We start from the raw sequence: 24,730 nt of genomic DNA, 5'->3' as shown, positions 1-24,730 counted from the left end.
ACTGTTAACAAGAAATTTGTTTTAATTATTAGTGATTCCAAATGAGGATATAATAATAATAAATAGGTAAAACAGTTTTAACTCACTGCACTATCCGAGTTTTTATATATTTCATTAAGGCAAATCTCAATTTATTTACTATATGTTTAAAAAATTAAAGTTTGAGGAATTAGGAGAAGGAAAGTAATATTAACAGTGCTTAATATGTTTTACAATTCTTTATATTTTCAGTTTTCACGTTGATCGAATGTGTAAATCGAATGTGTTATATTGTATTTGATCATACAATTCTATAGTGTGGCATGAAATACGTTATATACATCATATTTAAAAACGTTATATTTCTTGAATCTATAACTTTGAATCTTTATAGTCGAAACAGCAAACCAAATAATAACACGTTTAACCGTGTTACATACCTAGGTAGAGTGGCACGTAACGCAACAAATTTTATTGCTTGCAATTTACAAAAATAATTGGATTTAAATATTAAGAATAATATGAATTTTATTTTTTGAGCATCCATTATGCATACGTATATACATATATGATTGCGATTAATGTAATTTTTCTTGGTTTTGCTTGATACATTTTAAATTAAAATATTCCAAGAACTAATAGAATTTCTATAAACGATGATCGAAAGAAAATAGATTATTCCATCTAGAATAATTTTAGTCCATGTGCAAGGCAACATATTCTTGCTGATTTAAAGGACAAATTATGAAACTTTAAGGAATACGAAATCTTTTCTTATACATGAAATAATTAAATTTATGATCATGTCGATTTTCAATATACATATGTATATATGCAAATATAGTACGACATGTACGCAATATATATAGACGAATGAACTTTATGAATATTGAGGTTACATAAACGTAATATATATGAATCTTAATATATATGAATGTTAAAATATAAATGTAAAAATAAGTATTATTTAAATATTATTTACAGCAAAATCTCATAAACAAATATTAATAATAAATTGTTATTTTTATTTCAGTTAATTTCCTGTTCTTCTCTCAATAGTTGATCTTTATAGGGGAGATATAAATAGATGTGCAAAGGACGAGAAAGAATATAATTATCAATAAACGAAATACCAAAGAAAAAATTATTCATTCACGAATACGGAGTATTGATTAACGATTTTTAGACATTTCTCGCCAAATATGCATGCTTTTGAGAATTAAGTATTGTATTGTACTTAATGAAAATTGATACCAATCAAATACTTCATCTAGCAAAAGCAACGCTAGAGGACAAATCAATAAGTATTTGAAAGATAGTTTGTAGTTATAGCTATATAGCCTGAGGAAGTAGGACGTTTTATTCGAAATTTAAAGTCGATCAAAGAGAAAATCGTAGATGAATACCGCATGTGTCACAGAGGAATGGAAGATTCGTGAGAACAATTTTCGGAATAGGAAGGAAACGTTGGAATGGGAAAATACGATATGGTATTTTAAAGGATTCGGGACAAAGAAATAAAGTAGGAAAAGAGGTAATGATGTTCTTAACTCTGTCCGCAAAGCGAATTTCAAGATTTTATATACAGCACGGTACATATGCACAAAAGAACGAGGTTTTTTCTGCGAAACACTAAACAATCATCGCCATGTTTTATCGTTAAAGTGGTTTGTGTTTGATTTTCGGGAGAAGAAAAAGAAGAATATAATATTGGTTGAGAGAAAAAGTAATCATAATGTTTGTTGACCACAGTATCACCTGCAGGGGTCAGTTGTAGCTAGAGTGGGGGATAGCGAAGAGCATTCGTGCAGGCCGGTGGTTCGCTAGTTTCGCGGTAGCGATAACCCCCGATGCGCGTGTGCATGCATGTATTTCGATGTGTTAGGTTTAGATAGATTCGCTTATACAGGGAAAGAGAGACCTCAAAGCCGTTTTCCTCGGTCGTTCAATACGCGCGCGCGCGAAACGAATCGACTTCGTCCCATAGTATCGTCACAGTTCTCGTCGGAGACGTTCGTGATTTTGCACCCTTGTTCAAGTCACAATTTACCGAACTATATGACGAGGGTACACCACGGTTTCCTTTCTTATTTTCCTTCATCTCTATTTCTATCTTCGCCTTTCTTTCTCTCCAGTTCTCTTTCTCTTACTAAATCCTTCGTTTTCTTCGCTGCCAGCTTTCTCTTTACGTTCGTTTCTCTCGTTATATTTAAATACGTGTTAATTTCTATCCTAATCCCATTCCATCCCATCGTTTCGATCTTTTTAACACATAATATCGCGTTCCCCTCGGCTCGTTACTCGCAAATTTATGTGCTTGATTCTTTCTTCCTCCTTATCCCATTGGTCGACACGTCGTTATCATCTCATTTAAACCCAATTTGGAACGCTATTCAGAGCTCGAGCTTTGAATCTCCTTGGATAAAGCAAATGGTAAATATGATTCGCGAGTGTCATACGTTACTGGAGTGACCAGTAATCAACAGACTGGTTTTACGTCATTCCTTGTTGTTGTCCTATCTTGTTATTCGGCATTGTTTTCTATTCGCTATGCAATCAACCACGGGATCGTGTGTGAACGATATCCAGGAGACGACGTCGCAGGCCAGGCCGGATTAGGGGTACATCGATCATCAAGATATCAAGGAAAAATCACGCAACGTCTCTTTCGAGTATACTCTAATACTTCTCTCCTCCTTCCTTGTTTTTTGCTTCTTGCTGTCCCTCGTCTCCCGGTTTCCAACCATCTGACCGACTCTTCATCCTTCCTCCCTTTCTTTTCATTATTTCTGTTTTTCTTGCTCCTTCTTGACTATTTTATCGCTTGGTGGTGAAACGCGCCGCAGTGGCACGATCGTCATCGACGAAAAAAGAAGAATCTATATACTGTACCGCGACACACATACGAGTTCGCGCTCAGTCAATAGCAGCTGCATCCTTTGAAATTTCAAAAGAAGCACAAACACAAGAGCATATCCACGAGTGCGAAACGAACGCATCGTGATCGAATACCAGAGACGACCGGCGATCAAACTAGCGGAGAAGAAATTGCTGCCTTCCAAGCTGCCGGAAAATACGGCGGTGGTGGTACGACGATATCGAGAAGCAGGCCCAGTCGGCGGTCAAACAGTATTATGCGTTTTCTACGCTTTTGTTTATTATCGAGGGAAGAGATTCTTATGCCCGAGAACATGCCCGAACTGTCGAGTCGCGAAGGTGAAAAAGAATAGAACGGAAACGCGATAAGCTGTACGTAGGAACCGCAACGATGAAAGGTACAAATTTCGGTGAGCCGAGGAACCAAAGATTCCAATGATACCTTCGCAAGGTGGCCGTGAGGGATACAAAGGTTCTGCCAACCCTCCGAGCAACGGCTCTGAGGACAATGGCTTCGCTAATCGACCCCGAGTGGCGGGCCTTTACGCGACGAATCTCTTCAGAGAAGAGCCCGTTCGATTCTCGTCAGGAGAGACTACTCGATCTCATGGTCTCACGCGAGATACCCTCGAAAGATCGCCACGAGAGATTGGAAGCCAGAGAAGTTTAAATCTCCCTACGGGCATAGCCGAGGAATTCGAGCTTTTGGATCGGTCAAGAGTCGGGATTTCGAGAACACCCCAGCCATTAAGGAGAGGAGAGACGGACGCTGCTCGTTACGAACCCAGATCCAGATTCGATGGATCCGCCACCAGACGAAGGGATCATTATGGATCGCCACCTGTTCAAAGGATTCGCGAGAGTGAGGATGAGCAACAGGAAGAAGAATGTATTGCTCGATCCGCGTGCAGTACCCTTCGCGTGTCTCTCCTTGAGTTTCCGCGCTCCGAGCAGACAACGTGGATGGAGTCGGACGTCGGTGATTCTAAGATACCTGTTTCAACCGATGATCTTACTGGGAGAAGAGGGCCAGATGACAGTTCGACGTTCGTTGCAACTTCTGCCTCGATACTTATTTCTCCCGCGAGTGAGACCAGCGAATGCGATGCAATCTCGCCTCCGGAAGTGGAGAAATCATCACCGCCACCGTATGCGGGCCTCAGTCCGCCGGAGTACACCGGCCAAGAGTACGAGACCAGTGAAACGCCTTCGCCGATTTTTCCAAATTATCCACTGACATCGTACGCGGAAGAGACACATCACAGACGTTCGAGGTCGTCGGTTTCGGACGCCGGGCTTGAATTCACTGCACGCGACGACCGTTTAAAGCGCGATAGCCGATTCGAGTCGGAGCCGGAGGAAGCTTTGGCGGAAGAGATCGGCAGATCCAGGCGAACCAGATCGAATTTAGAAAGGTCTACGGACGACGATGTCTCGAGATCTAGAGATGTCGCGAGGCTGCGACCTCCCTTGGCCGCAGCAGCGGGTGTTTCGGCCGATTCTGGGACCGGTGATTCTGGAAGTGCGGAGATCCAAGTGGATCCCCTCGGCATTCCCAGAACAACGACCGCCGGTGAAATTCTAGATGGAAGGAACGGAGTTGAGAATGGCCAGGCCGCTAGTAAGTCGTCCATTAAAACTCCCACCGGGAACAATAAGCAAACGGTGAAACTCTTCACGAAGGAAAGTCTCGACAGGTTGGAAAACAAGACCGTACAGCTCGTCAGAGATTATGGCTTTCAGCCGAAACGACGAATGTCGGTCGAAGATGGTGCGGTGCTTCCAAACAAATTCGAACCTTTCCCAACTGAGCTTTACGGTAGGCCTCTCGAGGAGATTGACAACTTTATCTACGATGAGGTACGTCTTTAGACTCCTGCTTTTTTAAATTATTTTATTATTTAATTATTAGTTAACTTGCGATATAATTAATTAAATTCGAGTCACATATACAATTCGAATTTAATATGCAGACTGTGCCGCAACATCGGGGAACCGCTTCACCACCATCAACTCTGCACATGGAAGTAATAGAAAAAATTCATGCGAACATGCGTACTGTTCTATAAGTAGTTATAGCGAGTTCGGTTATAACTTTGGACATTTTTTTTTTTTTTTTTTTTTTTTTTTTTTTTTACAACTGGACCAATTCTATCAGAAGATGGAGACGGTCTGATCTAACTAATCTCGCGTACCTATTTATATTTACAAACGGAACTCGATATGCGACGTTGAACTTTGTATTCTACGCCTGTGAAAATTTCCATTCGATGATAAAACATCTCCAATCTTCGCGTCTAGCCAGGTCATTTTCATTGCATCTCGCGAAGGTATGCAGATACAGTTTATCAAAGAAAAACTCTCGCTATAACTCGGAGACAAGGTCGTATAGAGCATATGTTTAGACAAACCCTTTTCATCTTTCATGCGCAGGATCCACTGCCAAAGTGATTCCCCGATGCTACCAGACACCCCTGTATTTTAAGGTAGAGAAGGAATAATTGTAAGATTAATATGATTTAAATTTATGATATAATTGTATGGTTGTAAGCTAGTCGTTTGATTTTTAATCGTTAAGAGTTTCATAGAGATTTTACTAATATCAGCCTCGGAGTATGTCATATGCGTTTATTTATCGAAAATAGCAAAGATATCGCTATTTCCTTTTAATTCTTAAAAAGAATATTTCTTCCGGCATATTCGTGGCGGAACGTTTGATTCATGTATCAATACCGTGTGTTTCAGACATTCTGCGTGGTATCGAAGAGATTTCGTAAAAATTACATTCACCGATTCACGGCGACAAACAGCTGGTTCATATTTTCCCCGTGGAATCCTATAAGGCGGTATTGTATTTACCTAAGTACGAATCAGTACTTCGATTATATAGTCATGGCTACGATAATATTAAATTGTGCCTTCCTCGCCATGACGGAAACTATCGAGGAAGCCGAGTAAGCATTTTCACGGGCCGCGCGCAACTTCTCGGATTAATCAAACCTCTAGGAATATAATACGTCGCTTCTTCTCTTTTGTTTTCCAGATATATATTCTTAGCTATATACACGGCCGAAATGGTGATCAAATCGATAGCCAAGGGATTTGCGCTCAATAAATACACTTACCTGCGAAATCCGTGGAACTGGTTGGATTTCGTGGTGATCACCAGTGGTTATGCGACTATTGGAATGGAAGTAGGAAATTTGGCTGGGTTGAGAACATTCCGAGTATTGAGAGCCCTCAAAACCGTTTCCATTATGCCTGGTAAAAATCTTTAAAAAAGCCGAATTTCTACAGACATCTCCCTTTCTTTTCTCTCTTCAAGATTAGAAGAAAATATCGTGTAAAACCCGGCTTCCTAGACCGTGTAAGCGACGGAATTGAACATTGGTTTCTGCGGATTGCCGTGTTTCTTTAGTTGAAATTACTTTACGTTATCAACACAAAATCACATCAGAAATTTCCGACATTCGTTCGTTCCAATTTAGCTATATCGTCTGCTATGATATACATGTACATAGTAGATAGTACAATAAATGAAGGCAAGTGATAATAACGTGATATAAATGCGACAGGGCAGGGATATGCAGGTTATTCGGCTATTACAAAGTAGACTCATGACTCGACTCATGACTCGAAAAAGATTGAGAAATATTGGCGTTACAGTAAAACACAAACAATATCATTATCGTTTTGATTGACGTGAAACAGTTAGTATTGACACAATTCGTAAATCAATGAATGATCAACACATTTGTTAGAATTGTCTATCCGAAAAAGTTATAAAAAAGAAAAGAAAAAAAAAAAATTGCTTTCTTAATAAAAATAATGGGAAAATAATGGGACGAAAATAAGGATAATCGTTTATCGAATATTTTTGCAGGCTTAAAAACCATCATCAATGCATTGTTACATAGTTTTAAGCAACTTGCTGAAGTAATGACGCTCACGATCTTCTGCCTGATGGTTTTTGCACTTTTTGCTCTACAAGTTTACATGGGTGAACTTCGGAATAAATGCGTAAAAAATGTGGAATTCAATAATACTCAAGTCGATTGGAAAGAGTACGTATTGTTCGCCGTAATATGTTCTACTTAGATTCTTACATGTTGCTTGCAAAGTATTTATACGGATACATATGTATTAACTTGAGAGACAATGGCTCGTTGACTCTCAAGAGGCATTAACCGATACCTTGTACCGTCCGCAGGTGGACTTGGAACTCGTCCAACTGGGCATTCGACGAAGACGAAGAACCAATAATCTGCGGTAACGCAACCGGCGCCAGGTTAGCCAAACTTGGTTCGTTATTACGCGCGACTGCTTTAAATGATATGCCAATTTTAACTCGAGGAACCCTACGTTTTAGGCACTGCAACGAAAGTTACATCTGTCTTTGCGTTGGCCCAAATCCAAACCATGGATATACAAATTTCGACAACTTTCTGTGGTCGATGCTCACCACGTTTCAATTGATTACTCTGGATTATTGGGAAGACGTCTATAATAAGGTAGTTGGACAACTTCTTTTCCGCACGGATAATTGTTTCGCCAAGGAATCACTATTTACATAACAAATTAGTTTGCGAGGTATAAAAAGAATTGCTATATTGGTTTTTAGGTATTGTCGGCGTGCGGACCTATCAGCGTCTCGTTCTTCACGGTGGTCGTGTTTTTCGGCTCGTTTTATTTGATCAATTTGATGCTCGCTGTGGTTGCGCTGAGCTATGAGGAGGAAGCCGAAATTACGAACGAGGTATATAATCGTTGTAATTATTTACCTTGACCTGTTGTTTGCCTTTGACCTTATCTTGCAACTGGTACGACAGGAACGAAGAAAGGACTTAACCGACCATCGCGAGGACTCGACGTTTAGTTTCGACCCGACAAAAATCAATGTGAAGACGCTTGCCAAAGAAAAGCAAAAGAAATTAGACGCGAGGAAAGGAGTCCTCCTAAGTAGTTACACGCGCAAAAAAACACGAAGAAGAAGACGTGGGAGAAGCACTGCCGGTTCTGGTTCATCTGGTCAAGATAAAGGTGGCTGTGTGCCAAGCAGGTATATCATTTGTCATAATAAAGTCGAATTGCTCGACAAATATGAAAAATCGATTCGATTTTTATTGTAATTTTCTGTCCGATTAGGTCGGTGACTCCAAGCCCGAGCCCAAGTCCAAGACATTCGAACGTTCGACCGTCTCACTTACTTCTACAAAATATTAGCCCACGAACTGTAGAGAATAACGGGGTTCATAGATTGGCGCCAAATCGTGGAATGCTTCATTCTCGACAAGCAAGTAACAACAGTAATCAACACTCGTCGTTAGACGACTCAGGCGTTGTCGACGACCATGATGGCGACGATGTCACATCCGTAGAAGAACACGACAGACGTGACAACAAAGAACCTAGGGCCCATTGGCAAGAGAGGATACCTATGAATAATAAGGCCGATGGCAATGCCGAAACTAATACGGGTGAAACAAAAAATGAAACGAATAACGAGACAGAAGTGGACAATGAAAGAGAAAGATCACAGGCAACTCATTCCGGCGGATATCTTCGTGCACCTACGAACGTTCCAGTTTCTCTTGCCAGCGGGACTACTAGAGAAATTCGAGTGTTTAAATGCAACGGCGTGAAAACAAAGAAACAGATGTACACCTTGCCGCCAGAGTATCTATCGCACATTGTTATTTTAGGTAGGGGCAACGAATTTTCTTCATCGTTTGTACATATTCAAAGATAAGATTCCTCAACTCCAATGACTTGAACCTTGAGATATGTTGTAGAGGGGAAGATCCATAGTAACATGTACCTTGTCCGAGGCGTGGGACGATCGTGATTCAAAAATTACGTTAGGTTAAATTCTTTTTTGGGCAAATCCTATGAAGTCTAACCGTAATATATTACTATTTATTAACCACTTATATCGTAGTAGATGCAACAAGTATCGTTTTTCTTTTGTCATAACTTTTGAACCACGATCGTCTCGACAAAATCGACCACGACTCGGACAAAATGCACGTCGTTACCCATAATCCTCCCCGGAACATATCCGTAATTCAAAAGAATTGGAGCTGATTACTTACAATTACCCAAGATTCCATACAACAGTTACAACGATTCGTTTATCGTGGGTTTCAGATGATCTTCCCGATAGAAATTGTGAAAAGTGCATCCAATGCTGTATAGATTACGAGGGTTGGCTACGATTTCAGAATTGCTTGTACAAGGTAGGTATGCTAAAGAAATAATAGTAGCGTCGAGAGAGGAGCGTCTTCGGATATGAAAGCAAGTATTTCTATCTAATATAACGAGTTCGATATTCGTTGCGGATATGTTAGTCAAGATGAATGATAACGAATAACGAACCAATTATTAGTAAAATACGATAAATAAGGCTAAGGATAGCAAACGAGAAAAATGAAAACGCTTGACTCTCGATTGACCAGTGGCTCGTATCTAGGTAGTGAGAGATCCACTATTCGAGTTGACGATCACATTGTGCATCGTCCTAAACACTGGTTTTCTGGCAATGGAACACCACGGAATGAGCGAGTCGATCCGACAGGCGCTCAACATCGGTAATAAAGTGTTTACCAGTATCTTCACCTTCGAATGTTTGCTGAAACTGTTGGCGCTGAGTAAAGATTTCTTCGCCAACGGATGGAACAATTTCGATTTGATAATAGTGTCAGCGTCTCTGATAGATCTTACCTTCGAGCTGGTAGACGGCCTGTCCGTGATACGCGGACTGAGACTTCTGCGTGTGTTAAAACTGGCACAATCCTGGACGACGATGAAGGTTCTTCTCAGTATTATTATTTCAACGATCGGCGCCCTTGGAAATCTCACCTTAGTTTTGGTGATCGTGATTTACATATTTGCCGTGATCGGCATGCAATTATTCAGTAAAGACTACACTTTGGACAAATTTTACCCAGACCCGGTACCACGGTGGAACTTTAACGATTTCTTTCACTCGTTCATGATGATATTTCGTATATTATGCGGAGAATGGATCGAGCCCCTGTGGGACTGCATGCGAGCAGAGGAAGAAGACGGGCCTGAGGCTTGCTTCGCCATATTTTTGCCAGCTCTCGTAATGGGTAATTTCATGGTGTTGAATCTTTTTCTTGCTTTGCTGCTCAACAGCTTTAATTCGGAGGAATTGAAACAGAAGAAAGAGGAAGTCGGCGATGACTCGAAACTCGCAAGATCGTTCGATCGTATCCGTTCGATTATACGGAAGAATAAATGTTCGCGCTTGTCTCAAGCTGTCGCTAAAGGTAAAGGGAAGGATGCTCGTTTCGAAAAGATCGTGCGACGCGTAATAGATCGGTCTGACAACGAGACTAAATACGCTATTCAAGAGACTGTACTCAGCCTTCCAAAAGATAACGTTTACAATAGATCTTATCAAGAAAGTTTAAATCAGCCCGTTTTTTCTTACGATCCAATGTACTCTCAGTCTCAAACGGAAGAACAAAGATACGGACAAAGGGAAAAGGAAGAAGAGAAGGACGCCTCGCCAGACGACGAAAACAATTATTCGAGTAAGGAAAAAGAGATCGAGGCAAACGAAGGCAAAGAGGAGGAATGTCAAGAAGTCGATGTCATGAGAGACTCTTCGTCTTCGAACAAAGCACCAGTTGAAGAAAGAGTCGCGATGCTACCTCAGATAGATCCATTTCCTAGACCCGAGGATCGGGTACCAAAACGACCTTGGCACGCGCTTGTCAGCTATGTCGATGAACTGACGGTTGGCGGTAGGAGAGATAGTAAAGGAAAATACATCGATGGTATGGGTTCTTTTCCTGGATTTGGAAGAAGCAACCGACGCAAAGAACCGCAAGATTGCTTTCCACGACAGTGTTATCAGAAGTAAGAACCTACTACTGCACTTCGAATTTCTCTCCTGCCAGCGAATCAATATGATAGCAATACGTTGTGTGTGCAGGTGTACCTGCATCGACCGGTGTATTGCAACAACTATCGGCAAAAAATGGATCAGAATGCGAACAGTGATTCTTTCAGTCGTTGACACGCCTGCCTTCGAATGGATGATCCTAGTTTTCATTTTTGCATCCTCCATAACTCTTTGTTTCGAAGATATTTATCTAGATGATAATCCTTTCTTGAAGAAAATCCTCTATTGGACCAATCTTGGCTTCTGCGCGCTTTTCAGCATTGAGATGTTACTCAAGTGGTTAGCTCTGGGTTTCTGCAAATATTTCACCAGTTTTTGGACAATCTTGGATTTTATAATTGTCTTTGTAAGTAGAGCCAATACATTCAACAACAGCATCGATTTCGTATCGTATATATGTGTGTTTACGTGTATGTGTAAGCAGCAGCACATACGTGCGCGTGAGCGCATGCTGTGTAAATTTTAACGTCCATCGTTGCTGCATGGATTTTTCGTTCCCGCCGATCGTAACTATCCTGTTGCGATTTCGCTACTTTTTCTCACTGTTTCCTTCATTTTTATGCATTTCTTTCTCAATCTTTTATATATGTCACCTTGCGGATTCAGGTACGTGCAAAATTAATATGTTGCTCCTATTGCATCCATTTATGGTTGAACTATATTTCTGACGCTTTACGTCTTATTTTGGTTCATCATAATTTCACTAATGTTGCCTAATTTATTTGTCTCTTCTTCCTATATTATCTGCCACTTTCGATATTTGTGGCGATCATAACGTTGGTTTTAACATAGCAATTGTAAGTTTACATTTTACAATTAGTTATAAAATAATTATATAATTATATATAAATAATTTTGTCATATTGATAGACTGATTACACTATTTCCTCCAGCTGCTCGTTATATTCTTTTCATCGGATATTTCCTTAACCTTATAAGAATAAATGACAAATTCTAATATTTTTATCCGTATAGTATAAGATAAAGGAAAATTTTAGATTTTTAATGTCATCTTTACAAAACGTTTTTAAGTCATCGCAATTTTATTTGAAACATTTTTCCATATCATTCGAATATTTTCAAATATTTGAGCGTTTCTAGTGGAACACGACATACCCTAAGTCTACGAATATGCAAGGCTCAATAGAAATTAATTAAAGATAATTTCATGTAGCTTTTATACAAGTCTTCTTACTTAATGAGACAAAAAAAAAAAATGTATTCTAACTTTTTGTACATTTATAGATATGTGTATCATGGATAGAAGAGAATACAGGATTTAACAGAAATAGTGCAGCCCTTAACCACTTGTAAAATGCTTGAAAAAAAACTCACCAGTACTGCTTTGCATGGCATTCTAAACACCGTTATTATCGATGTTTCGCTGGCTGTTCATACAAAGTAGCTGTGCAATTTTCGTTTATTCAGTTCCTTGCAATTTGAATTTTGTATACAAAATTTGTAAATATGAAAATTTGTAATCGTTTTCTTTTGAGTTAAACAAGCACTAATTACTACATTAAATTTACGATAATATACTGCCAAGCTAAATGTACAAGCAGCATGTTATTTTTTAGAGATTCGAAGAAATGAACGTGTCTTTTCAACAATTGTAATGTAACTTTTCTTGAACAGGTATCAACATTTAGTCTGTTGATAGAAGAAAATGAAAATTTAAAAGTGCTAAGATCTCTAAGAACTTTGAGAGCACTGAGACCATTAAGGGCGATATCGAGATGGCAAGGCATGAGGGTAAGGAATTTGCTGTAGACTATGCTGGTAGATTGCTGGTAGATCTCCTGGGAGCTTGAAATTTAGGAGTATCGGCTGTTTCCTTTTTTGTCCTGGCTAGATCGTAGTGAACGCGTTGATGTATGCGATACCTAGTATATTCAACGTGCTCCTCGTCTGTCTCGTGTTCTGGCTGATATTTTCTATTATGGGTGTACAATTTTTCGGCGGCAAGTTTTTCAAATGCGTTGACGAGTACGGCGAATTATTAGATATATCGGTAAGTAGAATCTCTTCTCTATCCTCTTCCTCTGCTTTGACGATGGCAAAAGCAGAGTACAGTGGAACTCTGTTTATATGAACGAGATTTTAGTAATGCCTGATTAACTGAACTCTAGCTGAACTCCTATTATGTCTGGACTACCGTCGAGCATTAATCTACTTATATGAATGTCTAAAGAAGCGTTCACTCGATCAATATTATTGTCAATATTTAAGGTTCTCAACATTGTAGTGCCCTAAAATGCTGGGGTTAGACTTTAGGAAAAGACAGACTTTAGAAGCATACAGCACTCATCAAATAAGCAGTCCCGGATTTGTGGCTGTTCTGTAACATGACCGTCTCGTTCGTTAATGTATCGATAACGATTTAAATCCCTTGGACTTATATCTGTGAGGACATTTAAATTCATGGTCAATAGTAACTCAGTTGCCTTGTTAAATGAGTTCGTACAACAAAAGTTACTGTCAAGAAGTAAGGGAAATGCCGCGGAGTTTTTAGCGCGTGCTTGTTCTATTAGAAAGTATGTCAAAGCGTGTGTTAAAATAAACGGGGAGCATATTGGACACATGCTGTATAGTTAATGTCTTTCTAACAAACACATATTGTAAGTCTAAGAGAAATAATTTTCGACCCATGTTTATTCAAACACTTTTGCTTATTTCAATGAGTACTACATGCTTCTGAGGTTTTACGACACTCTATATATTGATCAGCTAGACTCTAAAGCTAGGACATGTTAAACTTAATTCAGACGAACGATTCATAACGATCACTGTACGGTCAGATCAGGTCAAATCAGGTCAAATCAGGTCAAATCAGGTCAAATCAGGCACAAGTCAAGAGATTTTCATTTTGCTTGAACCGCTTACTGTGAATGCTCTTATTGGATTAGTATGTGTAAACAATTTTGACCGGTACCTAATTTAATGTGATTTGACCGTAATCGCTGGTGCGAATCGTCATTTACATACGAAAATGTTCAGAACCTTAAATACCGACAATGATATTAACAACGATGTTGGTGGATGGGAATAAATAGGTGGACCGCTATTTCTAAAATTTCACAAAAATATATGAACGAACTGGTTATATGAATCAACAGGTTCCCCGACAGGTTCATATAAACGGAGTTTTGCTGTATCAGGTTGCGAAAAGCAAGGAAGGAATATTCGAATCGACGAACGTTACTTCTTAGATTGTAAACACGAAAGACGACTGTCTGAGGAAAAATTACTCTTGGGAAAATAGTAAAATTACGTTTGATCACGTCGGAATAGCTTATCTAGCTCTGTTCCAAGTAGCCACATTCGAAGGGTGGATGGAGGTGATGCAGGATGCAGTAGACGCAAGAGGTGTAGATCTTCAGCCTCAAAGAGAAGCAAACATCTACGCATATTTCTACTTTGTGATATTTATCGTTTGTGGCTCCTTTTTTACACTAAACCTCTTTATCGGAGTAATTATAGACAACTTTAATATGTTGAAGAAAAAGGTAAGAAACACGACCGATCAAAACGACGTTATCGAAGAATAACTCTGTTACGTATTTCATCGAACGCTGAAACATTTTTTCCATTCCCCTTCTTATCCTTTTTATCCCTATTTTCAGTACGAAGGTGGGGTGCTAGAAATGTTTTTGACCGAAAGTCAAAAGCACTACTACACTGCCATGAAAAAGCTTGGCCGTAAAAAGCCACAAAAAGTGATAAAGCGTCCGATGAATCAAATCCTCGCAATGTTTTACGACCTATCGAATTCACGCAGGTAACCAATTTCAGTTTTACTTGTTCATTTACGTTTCCTTTTTTCTTAACTACTCGTCTCTTTTTTTTTCAAGAAGCACGACTACGTTTTGCCAATTTCGTTTTATAAACAACTACGATGTTTCCAGATTTGAAATAGCAATTTTCATTTTGATATTCCTCAACATGCTGACAATGGGAATCGAGCATTACGATCAGCCTCATCCAATCTTCTTCGTTCTCGAAGTGTCCAACGCATTTTTCACGACCGTTTTCGGTTTAGAGGCAATCGTGAAAATAATTGGGCTTCGATATCACTATTTCACAGTGCCATGGAACTTGTTCGATTTCCTCCTCGTGCTGGCATCCATATTAGGAATATTAATGGAGGATATTATGGTAGACTTTCCGGTGTCTCCGACGCTCCTGCGAGTCGTGAGAGTGTTCAGAATCGGTCGAATCTTAAGGCTCATAAAGGCAGCCAAAGGTATTCGTAAACTGCTCTTCGCTCTGGTGGTTAGTCTTCCGGCGCTGTTCAACATCGGTGCCCTGTTAGCTCTAATTACTTTTATTTATGCCATTATCGGCATGTCAGTCTTTGGTCATGTTAAAAAGCAAGGCGCGCTCGATGATATGGTAAGTAAACGTTATTAAAACCTTATCTTCTATTTCTCTGAATCTTTATTCCTTCGATCACATGTTATCTGAACACGACATGCTAATTGATATTTCTTTGTTTTTCTCTTTGTGTTCTTTTCGTTTCTTTTTTTCTCATTTTCCGTAGGTAAATTTCGAAACTTTTGGTAGAAGCATGCAATTACTGTTTCGATTAATGACATCGGCCGGTTGGAACGATGTGTTAGAGTCTTTGATGGTACAACCACCGGATTGCGATCCTACTCCGACTAGTCGACAGATGAATGGAAATTGCGGATATCCTCTCTTGGCAATAACATATTTTACTTCTTTCATCATAATCAGCTATATGATAGTTATCAATATGTACATTGCTATTATCCTCGAGAATTTTAATCAGGCCCATCAAGAAGAAGAGATTGGTATCGTCGAAGATGATTTAGAAATGTTTTACATACGATGGTCCAAGTAAGAATTGCTTTTGAACTGACTTTTTATGCGTATAACAATACTATCTTTGATTATGCTTTCAATCAGGATTTGGCATTAACGCATGTAACTGTGATTCGTAGGTATGATCCGCACGCGACACAATTCATAAATTTCTCGCAATTAAGCGATTTCATAGCAAGCCTGGATCCACCGTTAGGAATTTCGAAACCAAATATGGTCGCGTTGGTTAGCTTTAATCTTCCTATCGCAAAGGGTAATAAGATTCATTGTCTGGACATTCTGCACGCACTTGTCAAGCACGTCCTTGGACACGTAGAGGAGTCTGAAGATTTCCGAAAGCTACAGGAACAGATGGATATCAAGTTTAAGAAACAATTTCCTACGCGCAAAGAACTTGAAATTGTTTCTTCGACGAGAATGTGGAAACGTCAAGATAAAGCAGCTAGGCTGATTCAACGTACTATCAGGGAATTTATAACGTGAGTAACTAATCTTCTATTTCTTCTTTAACACGTTCACTGTGCTCCGGAGCATATATAGGGTGTCCTTTTAAATTTTATATTTAAGGTTTAAGATTTAACCCAGTCCATAACTCATGTCAATTTGACACATTTTTCACGTTAATAATGATGTTATTCTGTCATTTGTAGAAAAATTGATCCGAGCTTTTCTGACCTTTATTTTTTTAATATGAAATGTAAATATTTAATATTATTAGTGACAAAATATTATGCGACAAAAAGGTATGACGGTTGTTACGAAGGGCCCTATGCGTCAATCTGACATGCATAATTCTTACGTTTTATTAAGTCCTTTGACAGTTAATTCGTTGCTTTGTAATTGTTGCACGACAATTATGCATTCATTGTGTACGACCCATTCAGAATGCAGCTAGACGTGTATAGATTGTTCTTTAAAATACAATAGAGTTTGAGCTTTTACGATAATGTATCAACAAACGGTATTTTGGTTGTTAAAAAAAAAAGCTACTTGTATTATATATATAGAGGAAAATTAATAATATTAGAATTATCAATACAGTGAACGTGTTAATAGTATCTTGTAATGCGGATCGCAATAGAAATTCCATTGTGTTCAGGGCAAAAAAGGAACGTGAAAGAATGGCTCAGGAAGTAGACTCGCAGACTCAAACGTCGAGTCCTGGTGGTGGGAATGAGGGTAGGGGCGGGGGTGGATGGAGTGGCAAAGTATCGGCATTTCTACATGTGCATAGAGGTAGCCGAGCCAGTAGTCGCAAGTCCTCGAGGGCCAGCGACGCCAGCGATTTCAGCGAGCTCGGTACAGCTTCGGCATGGCTTTTTCCAAACTTACCTCTGCTGTTGCTCTCCGGCGCCACCGGTACTCACGAGGACCTGCCTCCTCCCGCTCTGACCGTATCCCGTCCCTCGCCGACTACAGAACAACAATCGTTTACCGGCTCCTCTGCTACTTCTGCTACTTCCTCTGATCTACACATTAGGTTTGCGTTTCTCCTTCTACTCGCAATTAACTTAGGGTAACCAAAAACATTTCGATAATTTATAACGGTTATTCATAATTAAAATCAATTAAACTAATTTATTAATTGTTATACTGCGCCTGTTTTCACTTTTATTATAACTGTTATGGTCGTTGCTTACAACAGATCAATCGGGGGTCCGACTCTCGGCCGGCAGAACGCCGTTGAAAGTTATCCCGATGAGGAAGTCCCCAGTCTTCCTACGAAGCGCAGATCACTTCCGCCAAGCGCTACAACACTCTCTCTAAATACCTTACATCGTGACATCAAAGAAGCGTTTAGCAGACGTTGCGGTAGCCTCCGGAAGAAACATCAACCAACACCAGAACCAGCTCCGCTGCCAATCGAATCTACCGATGTAAGCATACTTGTTACAGAACCCAGTCCAGAGAATTCAGCACCGCCTACAAGACCGGCACTACTTAGACGACAATCCGCCGCCACGGTCGTTCACGTCCTCGTTCACAGAGAGAGTGAAGAATATCGAGATACACAACCCGACAATGCCAGTTGATCTTAGATCGTTATGCTTGACATCCTTCCGAAATCAGTTTAAACGAGAAGCTAGGCTGAAAGCCATCGAAATTTTGCTTCTTATCGCGTTACAGTGACCTCGAGATTCGAATCTCATCCGATTCCCTCTCCTCTCCCCCTTTCTTTGACGCTGTTGCCTTAACATCATTACCATCAAATGTTCTTACTATTTCATTATAATATGTACATTTGAGAAGTCTCCATGAAATTATTTCCTAACAGTTACAATAGTAATAACTTTATAAAAATATTTATTCCGATAATTAGATCTTGTAAACACAGTACGATTTTTCTTTTACAAAAGCTATTCTAACGATACTTTTGATCCTAATGAATAATAGTAGCCTATTTTTAGTAATCAATTTATCGCGACGAGCTTAAATCTTTTTCTTATGCAATAGAAATAGTGATAGCTGGAATATATATAGTTGAAGTAGTTTAATTGACTCGATATTACACGAAACTCGCATTTCTTCTACCATAATTAAGGGTGATTGGACCAATTTAGTGAAATATATTTAAATTCCGATCCCTTCTTCAAGTTAAATCATTGATACGGTCTACTCGTTATAAAGAGAAATGAATAATAATTACGTGGACAAAAGAATAATACTGCCTTAAATAGCATAGATTTTTCATTTGTATAATTATTTTGAAGAAAGAAACAAAAAGGACAAAAAAGAGAGGGAAAGAGAAGATGGAAGAAGGAAAACCAAACGGGAATTTTTAAAGAAGATTGTACACTTAGCCAAGTAGTTGTTTTTCTTTACACATTTAAGGAAACGTAGATTACTAGTACCGCTACTAATTTTGTATAATACCAGACATCATAAACAATAGCATTTATAGAACGTAAACGTATGTGATGTTTGTCTTATTCATAATTATCAAGGAAATTGCGATATTCCTAATAAGTAATAAGATTACATGCTTATCGCTAATTTAGAATTAATAATATTTCTTTTTTTTCGTTCCATATTTGTTAGAAAGAAAGACTTTCTCTTCTGGACACGTTATAGCATTCAAGCAATGAATCGTATATTCACTACGCTAATGATCGATATTTAGCTTTCCGTATATGTATATATGTGCTCACTTTATAATCAATGTTATCTCTTCGAGAATATTTGAGAAAATGTAACGATATTTTCTTTTACGTTGCAATCAAATAACTAACAAAGAGAAACAATAATGTTCTAATTAAGCGAAATTAAAATTTGATGCATTTTAACCAGCTTGGAGTACCAATTCCAATATACAGTACAATTTTATAACTTGTTTTATAATATTATAATTAGCCATATATATACATATATACACATACGCGGAAAACCTGATATCGATCATCTATAATCAACAGAATAGTAAATTTATCAAAAATTTGTTAACATGTATGGAAATCGAACAATGCCCAGAAAGGATGGCTCTCTCTCCTCTAACATTCTTCATAGCATTATTTTGAAATAAAATGCATTAATATGTTACATTACACATATAATTATACTTACATATCGCACGGTATCTATTGCTCAAAAAAGAAAGAAAAAAGGAAAAAACGAAGAAATCATAATGAATTTAAATTTTACTTTCAAATTCATATTGATTTCTACATTGGCACAATATACAGTATGTTCTGTTTAGCTGAGAACACTCGAATATCTGGAAAAATACAAATGATACGAAAAAATGTTTTAGACAACAGCTGTATGGTATCGAAGGGAACATACTGTGCTTTTATCTGTTTGAATGACGTGCTTGCGATGACTTAAAAACGTATTGTAAAGATGATATTAAAATTTTTTAATGAATACCTCCATTTTTTATTACATATTCTTGTAACTGATATTCAGATGTTTACAAAACACTACAAACTTATGTCTTTCGCATCACCCGTTATCGAGATATAAACTTTCAAATTCGACAGATCGATAGAAGGAATTACCTAATCTGAAAGTGATGGCTTAGAACTGACTGACTGTTTGGAAAACATTTGAAAACTGCAGACTTGTGTTTCAGCAGTGCCATACCAGTGGTGGCATTATGAGAAACATCTTTATATGATATACATCCCCGTGGTGTATATCGGGTAACTGTAATGTAGGGGCACATTGAATTTTAAAGTTCATAATTCGATGGCAGATGGTGTAAAAGACACCAGTTTGTAATCTTTTGAAGACGTTCTGAATGTAAGCTACAAGCATATTTAATAAAAAATAGAAATAGCCGTTAAAAAACTTTAATACACTTTTACAGGATGATCCAAGGTCGTCGCAAGGTGAAATAGTTAATGTCTTCCTCGATACCATATACTTTTTTGTGTCATTTCCATTTTTCCAGATATTTGAGCGTTTCTAGCTAAACAGGACATCTGTATGTATTGCTTTTCTTTCCATTTTCTATACAATTAAAAAACAACAAATTAAGAGCAAGCCAGTAAATATAGCTACATACAGTATGTCAAGTACAAGAAAAGACAGTATTATAGATATTTTTGTTTTTTTGTTTATTTCATTCAACTAATTATAAAACGAAAAAGGTTTATGTAAACCTAACGATGTATACTTGTCTTCGAAGAGAAATGTTATAAGTTTAGTAATTAACAAATTGAGAATAGAAACGAATAAGGTAAAATTTCTACATATTTAGAACAATGATACAATTTGTTTTTATAATATTATTGAAATTCGTGAAACTGAATTTATCAATGAATTTATACCAATCTAGAAAGAATTATTTTCTTTTCCGGATAAAATTGTATAAACAATAAACGGTATAAATAGTTTTTACTTTTTAACTATTAAAGACTATTATATTTAGAACTGTACTTTGTATGAAAGAAATTTTTAAATCTTCGACGATGAGTATTATAGATATCGCTCATTTACTACAACAAGGACATCACTTGAATAACTTGAATTATTGATACAGAAAAAGCTATTGTTCCTTGTGTGTACCTCTTTTGGAATTTTATAAATTAACTTCAAAAATTCATCACGTCAGGGCAACAGTTATCCGCTGTTATTTATACTAATAACTATCGCTTTTGCATCATCATGAAACTATAACAGTTTAAAACATTCAAACTCGTTTTCGCTAAAATCGTGATTTTTCTGTTATGTCATTGTTGCAGCAAATGAGCGATATGTAATGTATACATATGTATATATACATGTATCATGTAATGTATGTATGTATATATATGTACACGTATAAATATAAAATTAATATGTATAAAAATAATTTTTTATTTTATTTTTTCTTTGTTATGATTTGTGTGACAAAATCATAGAAAACTATGTCATCTAACATCTGTACAACATAGAACTAAAAATTAAGAAATATTTAATGACAGAAAGGGAGAGAGGTAGGAAAGAACGGAAGGAAGAAGTGGGGAAAAAATTTAAAAAAAAGATTCACATAGAGAAAGGAACAACGAATTTTGTAGTAATTAGTTAAATTTTTAGCGTAACCTTATTGGATCATCTTCCTTTTGTTTATTTGTTTATTTAATATTCAAATCCCTAAAATTAAAAAAGTCACACAATTTATTGATTCTTATAACAATAGATGTTCACGTTAACATTTTCATATTTTCCTTTCACAAATTAATCGTTGCCATTAACACGTCACGACCTCTCGTGGACCTATAGTGCCTATTGTTAGAAAACGATTGCGAGTTAATATGATATGTATACAGAAATATAAACATGTATATTAGATTTTCATATTACAAAGCGTTCGTACATGAAAACAGTACGAGCTAAATTTACGTAAAAATCTCTTGTTAGAACGTACAACGTACGTTACTTTTAGAGTTTAGCATTTAATGCTTAATGCTTGATAAATCTGTTACTTCGCGCGTTGACTATAAGACATAGTTATTAAGTATTAAGGATCACTGAGGAAAAGGTCGATAAGTAAACCAGACAGAAAGATATGATTAAAGATAAAAATTTAATATTTCGAAAATATAATTTAATTCGAAAATGTGATCTTTCCAAGGCACGCATTGTAAAGCTATGTATCATGTCAATTAAAGGCATAAATTATACTGTATGTTATTCATAATTGGCGCCTATACGCGCGATACGTCTAGATACTACATACAATATTATAAATATATCAAAAAAAGAAGAGACTGGACATAACACGCGACTATCTTAAAACTAACGGATAGTAAAATTCCAAAAAATTGTACAATCACGCTCGGATATCCACCAGGGGTCCGAAATTATTTAGATTATAAACTTTTCTGCGTGTCTGCGTGCTGCGTGCGTGTGTGTGAACAAAATTCGATAAAACAACACCTGCTCAAACCTATACATATTTAAATACACCGTCAGGATGCACTAACCTAACTATAAATTATTATTGCAACTATCAGCTTTTTCTTTCGACGCTGGAATGTGCGATCGATCGTGCAATTCATTGTTAGTTCCAATTAGTTTAACGTTTCTCACATTTTTTTATATAAAAAAGACAGGAAAATGCATCAAGGTGACAATATTGTTCACACAATACAATGAAACAACAACAAAAATCGAATGTTCTTTCATTCGGGCGAAAAGAAAAAAGTATATAGTTATGAGAAATCTTTTAAGTAATAATGTTAAAACGAGAGATACCCATTAGTACAGGGTTAATGACAATCGAGGTCTTGAAGGAAAATTGCTTTTTTCTATTCTTCCACCATTTTACGCATTTTACTTTGAAAAAACTTAGTATAACTATTTCAAAATAATCAATATCGTTTACTCTTAACAGTCAATACTCTATTGTTAATAAATAATAATTTCAATTTATTACAAAAATAAAATTATCACGCTGTTAGGAATTCACTATAGATGAAAGAGTATAGATCATGTTCTAACATTCAACAATGATGGAGATATGACAAAATATAAAGATAAAGATTAAGCGGAGGGAGGGGCGAAAAAGCAAGCAAACAGACAGAGCAGAAAATTCTGTACTAGTGTTGTAATGATTCATCAGAAAAAAATTAAAAAAAGAGCAGTAAAACGTTCCTTTAGATCAAACTTGTAAATAGTATAATGATCCTTTAGTTTGCAAAAATGACTGTTTTGTCATTTAAATTCATAAAAAAGACTCGAGCATTGTTCTTCCATATATATATATATATTAGTTCCAGTTAAATTTTATGTAAATTTCTATTTTCTTATTTGTTTCATAAACTCATTAGTAATATTAAACTATGCATTTCAATTTAGTATGCTTTTAAATCATATTTGGCATATATTTAAGTCATACTTTTGTATCTAAATCAAGTTTCTTCTCTAAACTTCTAACATATATAATATACTTGTACAAATGTACTTCCTCTTTATAATATTAACAATGCTCGATATAGTTTATAAGCTAATACGAGCAAATACTGAATTTTGAAATACAGTCTAATCAAATCTGACATTATAACACAAATGCTAACGATACTAATAAAAAACAGGTGAATAATAAGAATGTTAACCATGTATGAATGATATTATATAACTATTGCTAAAAAATAAATTGTGGAGTTTATCATTGACATTTGTTTAAATATTGTAATGTTACTGTTATGTTAATCTAAAAAAATTTATTTGTGGTCTAAAACTTTACATACAACAATTAAATATATAATAATTTGGAACTATTCATTGAACTATAATCATTATTCTCTAATAAATTTTTATTTGGTCGAAACTCTAGTACGCTTGTTCCATGAAAAGTTGGTACCATAACTACGAGGCTTGGGACTATTAACATTTGGTTTCTGAATATAATATTCCCATCCCATCTTATTACAATGTGCAATAGCTTCTTCCTTTGTAGCAAATGCTACCTGAACATTAGACAAAGGGTCTCCACTATGAAGTAAAATGTATCATTAATTAAAATTTCTATAAGTAAAGTTTAATATATTGTATTATACTTACGTGGAAGTCCATCCCATAAGAGGATTCTCCCAACGTTCACGTGTATCAAAGTCCAATTGCCAATAATTTATGTTATTTGTTCCAGATTGCATAGCATTTTTTGCAGGACAATAAATACGTACTCTACGAGTTTTTATATGAGTTTCTGGAACTCCTGAACAACTACCAACATCTTCACACTCTGATACAACAATTAATGTTTCTTCCCTAGCTTTTCGAGCCAACTGTTCTTCTTCAGGTATCAAATCAGTTTTGAGTCTTTTTGATACTATTATTTCACTTTTTGGTTTAGTATCTGCACCTGTATTTGCGAAAAATCTTCTTGTTAATCTGTAAACCAAATTAAAAAAAATTGATTTTGTTTTTTTCCCAAGTTTCCTAATTGTAAGATTATATTTAGGTGTAGATGTAATTATAAAATGTTATTACATATAATTCTTTTTAATTTTCTTATTTTCAACAAGAAAGGAAACAAAAAAGGAAACATCATGGAACACAACCAACCCATATCTTGTAGAATTACTGCCTGGACATAATAACGATAATATACGAAGTGCCATTTTGAATAATACAGGTTAAGGTGGTACACTCAATATTGTTATAGTAGTTCGGCTAACTCTTGTTGAGTAATAATTTTCCACGCATGCGTTAACATATGCAAAAATAGTAGTATGCAATAAATATTTATAATTTTATAAAAATACTTCGCACTACGATATTATAAAAATACTGTACTTCAATATCATTTAACATTAAAAGTACTTTTGTGCATCAATAGATTATTTCTGATATCAATTTCACTTGACTCTATGTCCCTATTTCAGGAGATGCGCAATAGAAATGTACATATATTCACGAATAGCGAATTTAAATTACGAATAGAAGCACCGACGACTAGAGGTACAGAATAAACGTGATATTCGACGCTCTTTTGTGTCTCACGTCCTACGTTTTCGAATTCGCTTTCTAAGAAAACTTATTTATTGATTGAAATTAAGAAATTATATAAATAGTGTATAATTCATACTTATTTTTTCAATATAATTATTGTACAAACATTAAAACTAGTATAAATAGTCGTGTTTCATGCAATATTTTAGGAATTAATAA

General features: G+C 36.6%; 2 protein-coding genes across 7 annotated transcripts; one reads left to right on the top strand and one right to left on the bottom strand.

Moving 5' to 3' along the window:
• Positions 1-233: 233 nt before the first annotated feature.
• On the top strand, positions 234-23,921 carry LOC139996593 (sodium channel protein 60E). Of its 5 annotated transcripts, none has more exons than XM_072021037.1 (23): positions 234-929; positions 1,013-2,046; positions 2,826-4,716; positions 5,602-5,810; positions 5,900-6,120; positions 6,740-6,920; positions 7,067-7,144; positions 7,226-7,367; positions 7,478-7,612; positions 7,686-7,915; positions 8,002-8,558; positions 9,004-9,096; positions 9,330-10,743; positions 10,820-11,135; positions 12,425-12,541; positions 12,642-12,800; positions 13,999-14,295; positions 14,413-14,567; positions 14,695-15,181; positions 15,330-15,649; positions 15,754-16,113; positions 16,734-17,114; positions 17,280-23,921. In XM_072021037.1, exons 3-23 carry the CDS (start codon positions 3,292-3,294, stop codon positions 17,665-17,667), a joined length of 7,665 nt encoding a protein of 2,554 aa, XP_071877138.1. In that variant the 5' UTR covers positions 234-929; positions 1,013-2,046; positions 2,826-3,291; the 3' UTR covers positions 17,668-23,921. The 5 variants fall into 5 exon arrangements, with proteins under 5 accessions (XP_071877138.1, XP_071877139.1, XP_071877137.1 ...); XM_072021038.1 differs by having other exon boundaries at positions 1,013-4,716; positions 17,280-17,511; positions 18,346-23,921; XM_072021036.1 differs by having other exon boundaries at positions 1,013-4,716.
• On the bottom strand, positions 23,261-24,608 carry Nd-18 (NADH:ubiquinone oxidoreductase subunit 18). 2 transcript variants are annotated; one of them, XM_072021048.1, is made up of 3 exons: positions 24,050-24,608; positions 23,621-23,950; positions 23,261-23,551 (listed from the first exon to the last, which is right to left on the bottom strand). In XM_072021048.1, exons 1-3 carry the CDS (start codon positions 24,178-24,180, stop codon positions 23,374-23,376), a joined length of 639 nt encoding a protein of 212 aa, XP_071877149.1. In that variant the 5' UTR covers positions 24,181-24,608; the 3' UTR covers positions 23,261-23,373. The 2 variants fall into 2 exon arrangements, with proteins under 2 accessions (XP_071877149.1, XP_071877150.1); XM_072021049.1 differs by having other exon boundaries at positions 24,125-24,576.
• Positions 24,609-24,730: the final 122 nt, after the last annotated feature.

The sequence above is a fragment of the Bombus fervidus genome, chromosome 18, assembly GCF_041682495.2.
Source record: "Bombus fervidus isolate BK054 chromosome 18, iyBomFerv1, whole genome shotgun sequence".
Lineage (NCBI taxonomy): Eukaryota > Metazoa > Arthropoda > Insecta > Hymenoptera > Apidae > Bombus > Bombus fervidus.
The sequence above is the reverse complement of the archived record's forward strand: the minus strand, read 5'-3'. Positions and strand labels throughout refer to the sequence as shown.

Excerpts from the sequence above, each read along its gene's own strand:
- LOC139996593 (XM_072021037.1), top strand. The coding sequence starts at position 3,292 with ATGATACCTTCGCAAGGTGGCCGTGAGGGATACAAAGGTTCTGCCAAC. Across the intron at positions 6,921-7,066 it reads ACTCAAGTCGATTGGAAAGA|GTGGACTTGGAACTCGTCCA; the intron begins GTACGTATTGTT and ends TACCGTCCGCAG. Across the intron at positions 8,559-9,003 it reads ATCGCACATTGTTATTTTAG|ATGATCTTCCCGATAGAAAT; the intron begins GTAGGGGCAACG and ends CGTGGGTTTCAG.
- Nd-18 (XM_072021048.1), bottom strand. The coding sequence starts at position 24,180 with ATGGCACTTCGTATATTATCGTTATTATGTCCAGGCAGTAATTCTACA. Across the intron at positions 23,951-24,049 it reads AAAATTAAAAAGAATTATAT|ATTAACAAGAAGATTTTTCG; the intron begins GTAATAACATTT and ends TTTGGTTTACAG. Across the intron at positions 23,552-23,620 it reads CTTATGGGATGGACTTCCAC|TGGAGACCCTTTGTCTAATG; the intron begins GTAAGTATAATA and ends TTTACTTCATAG.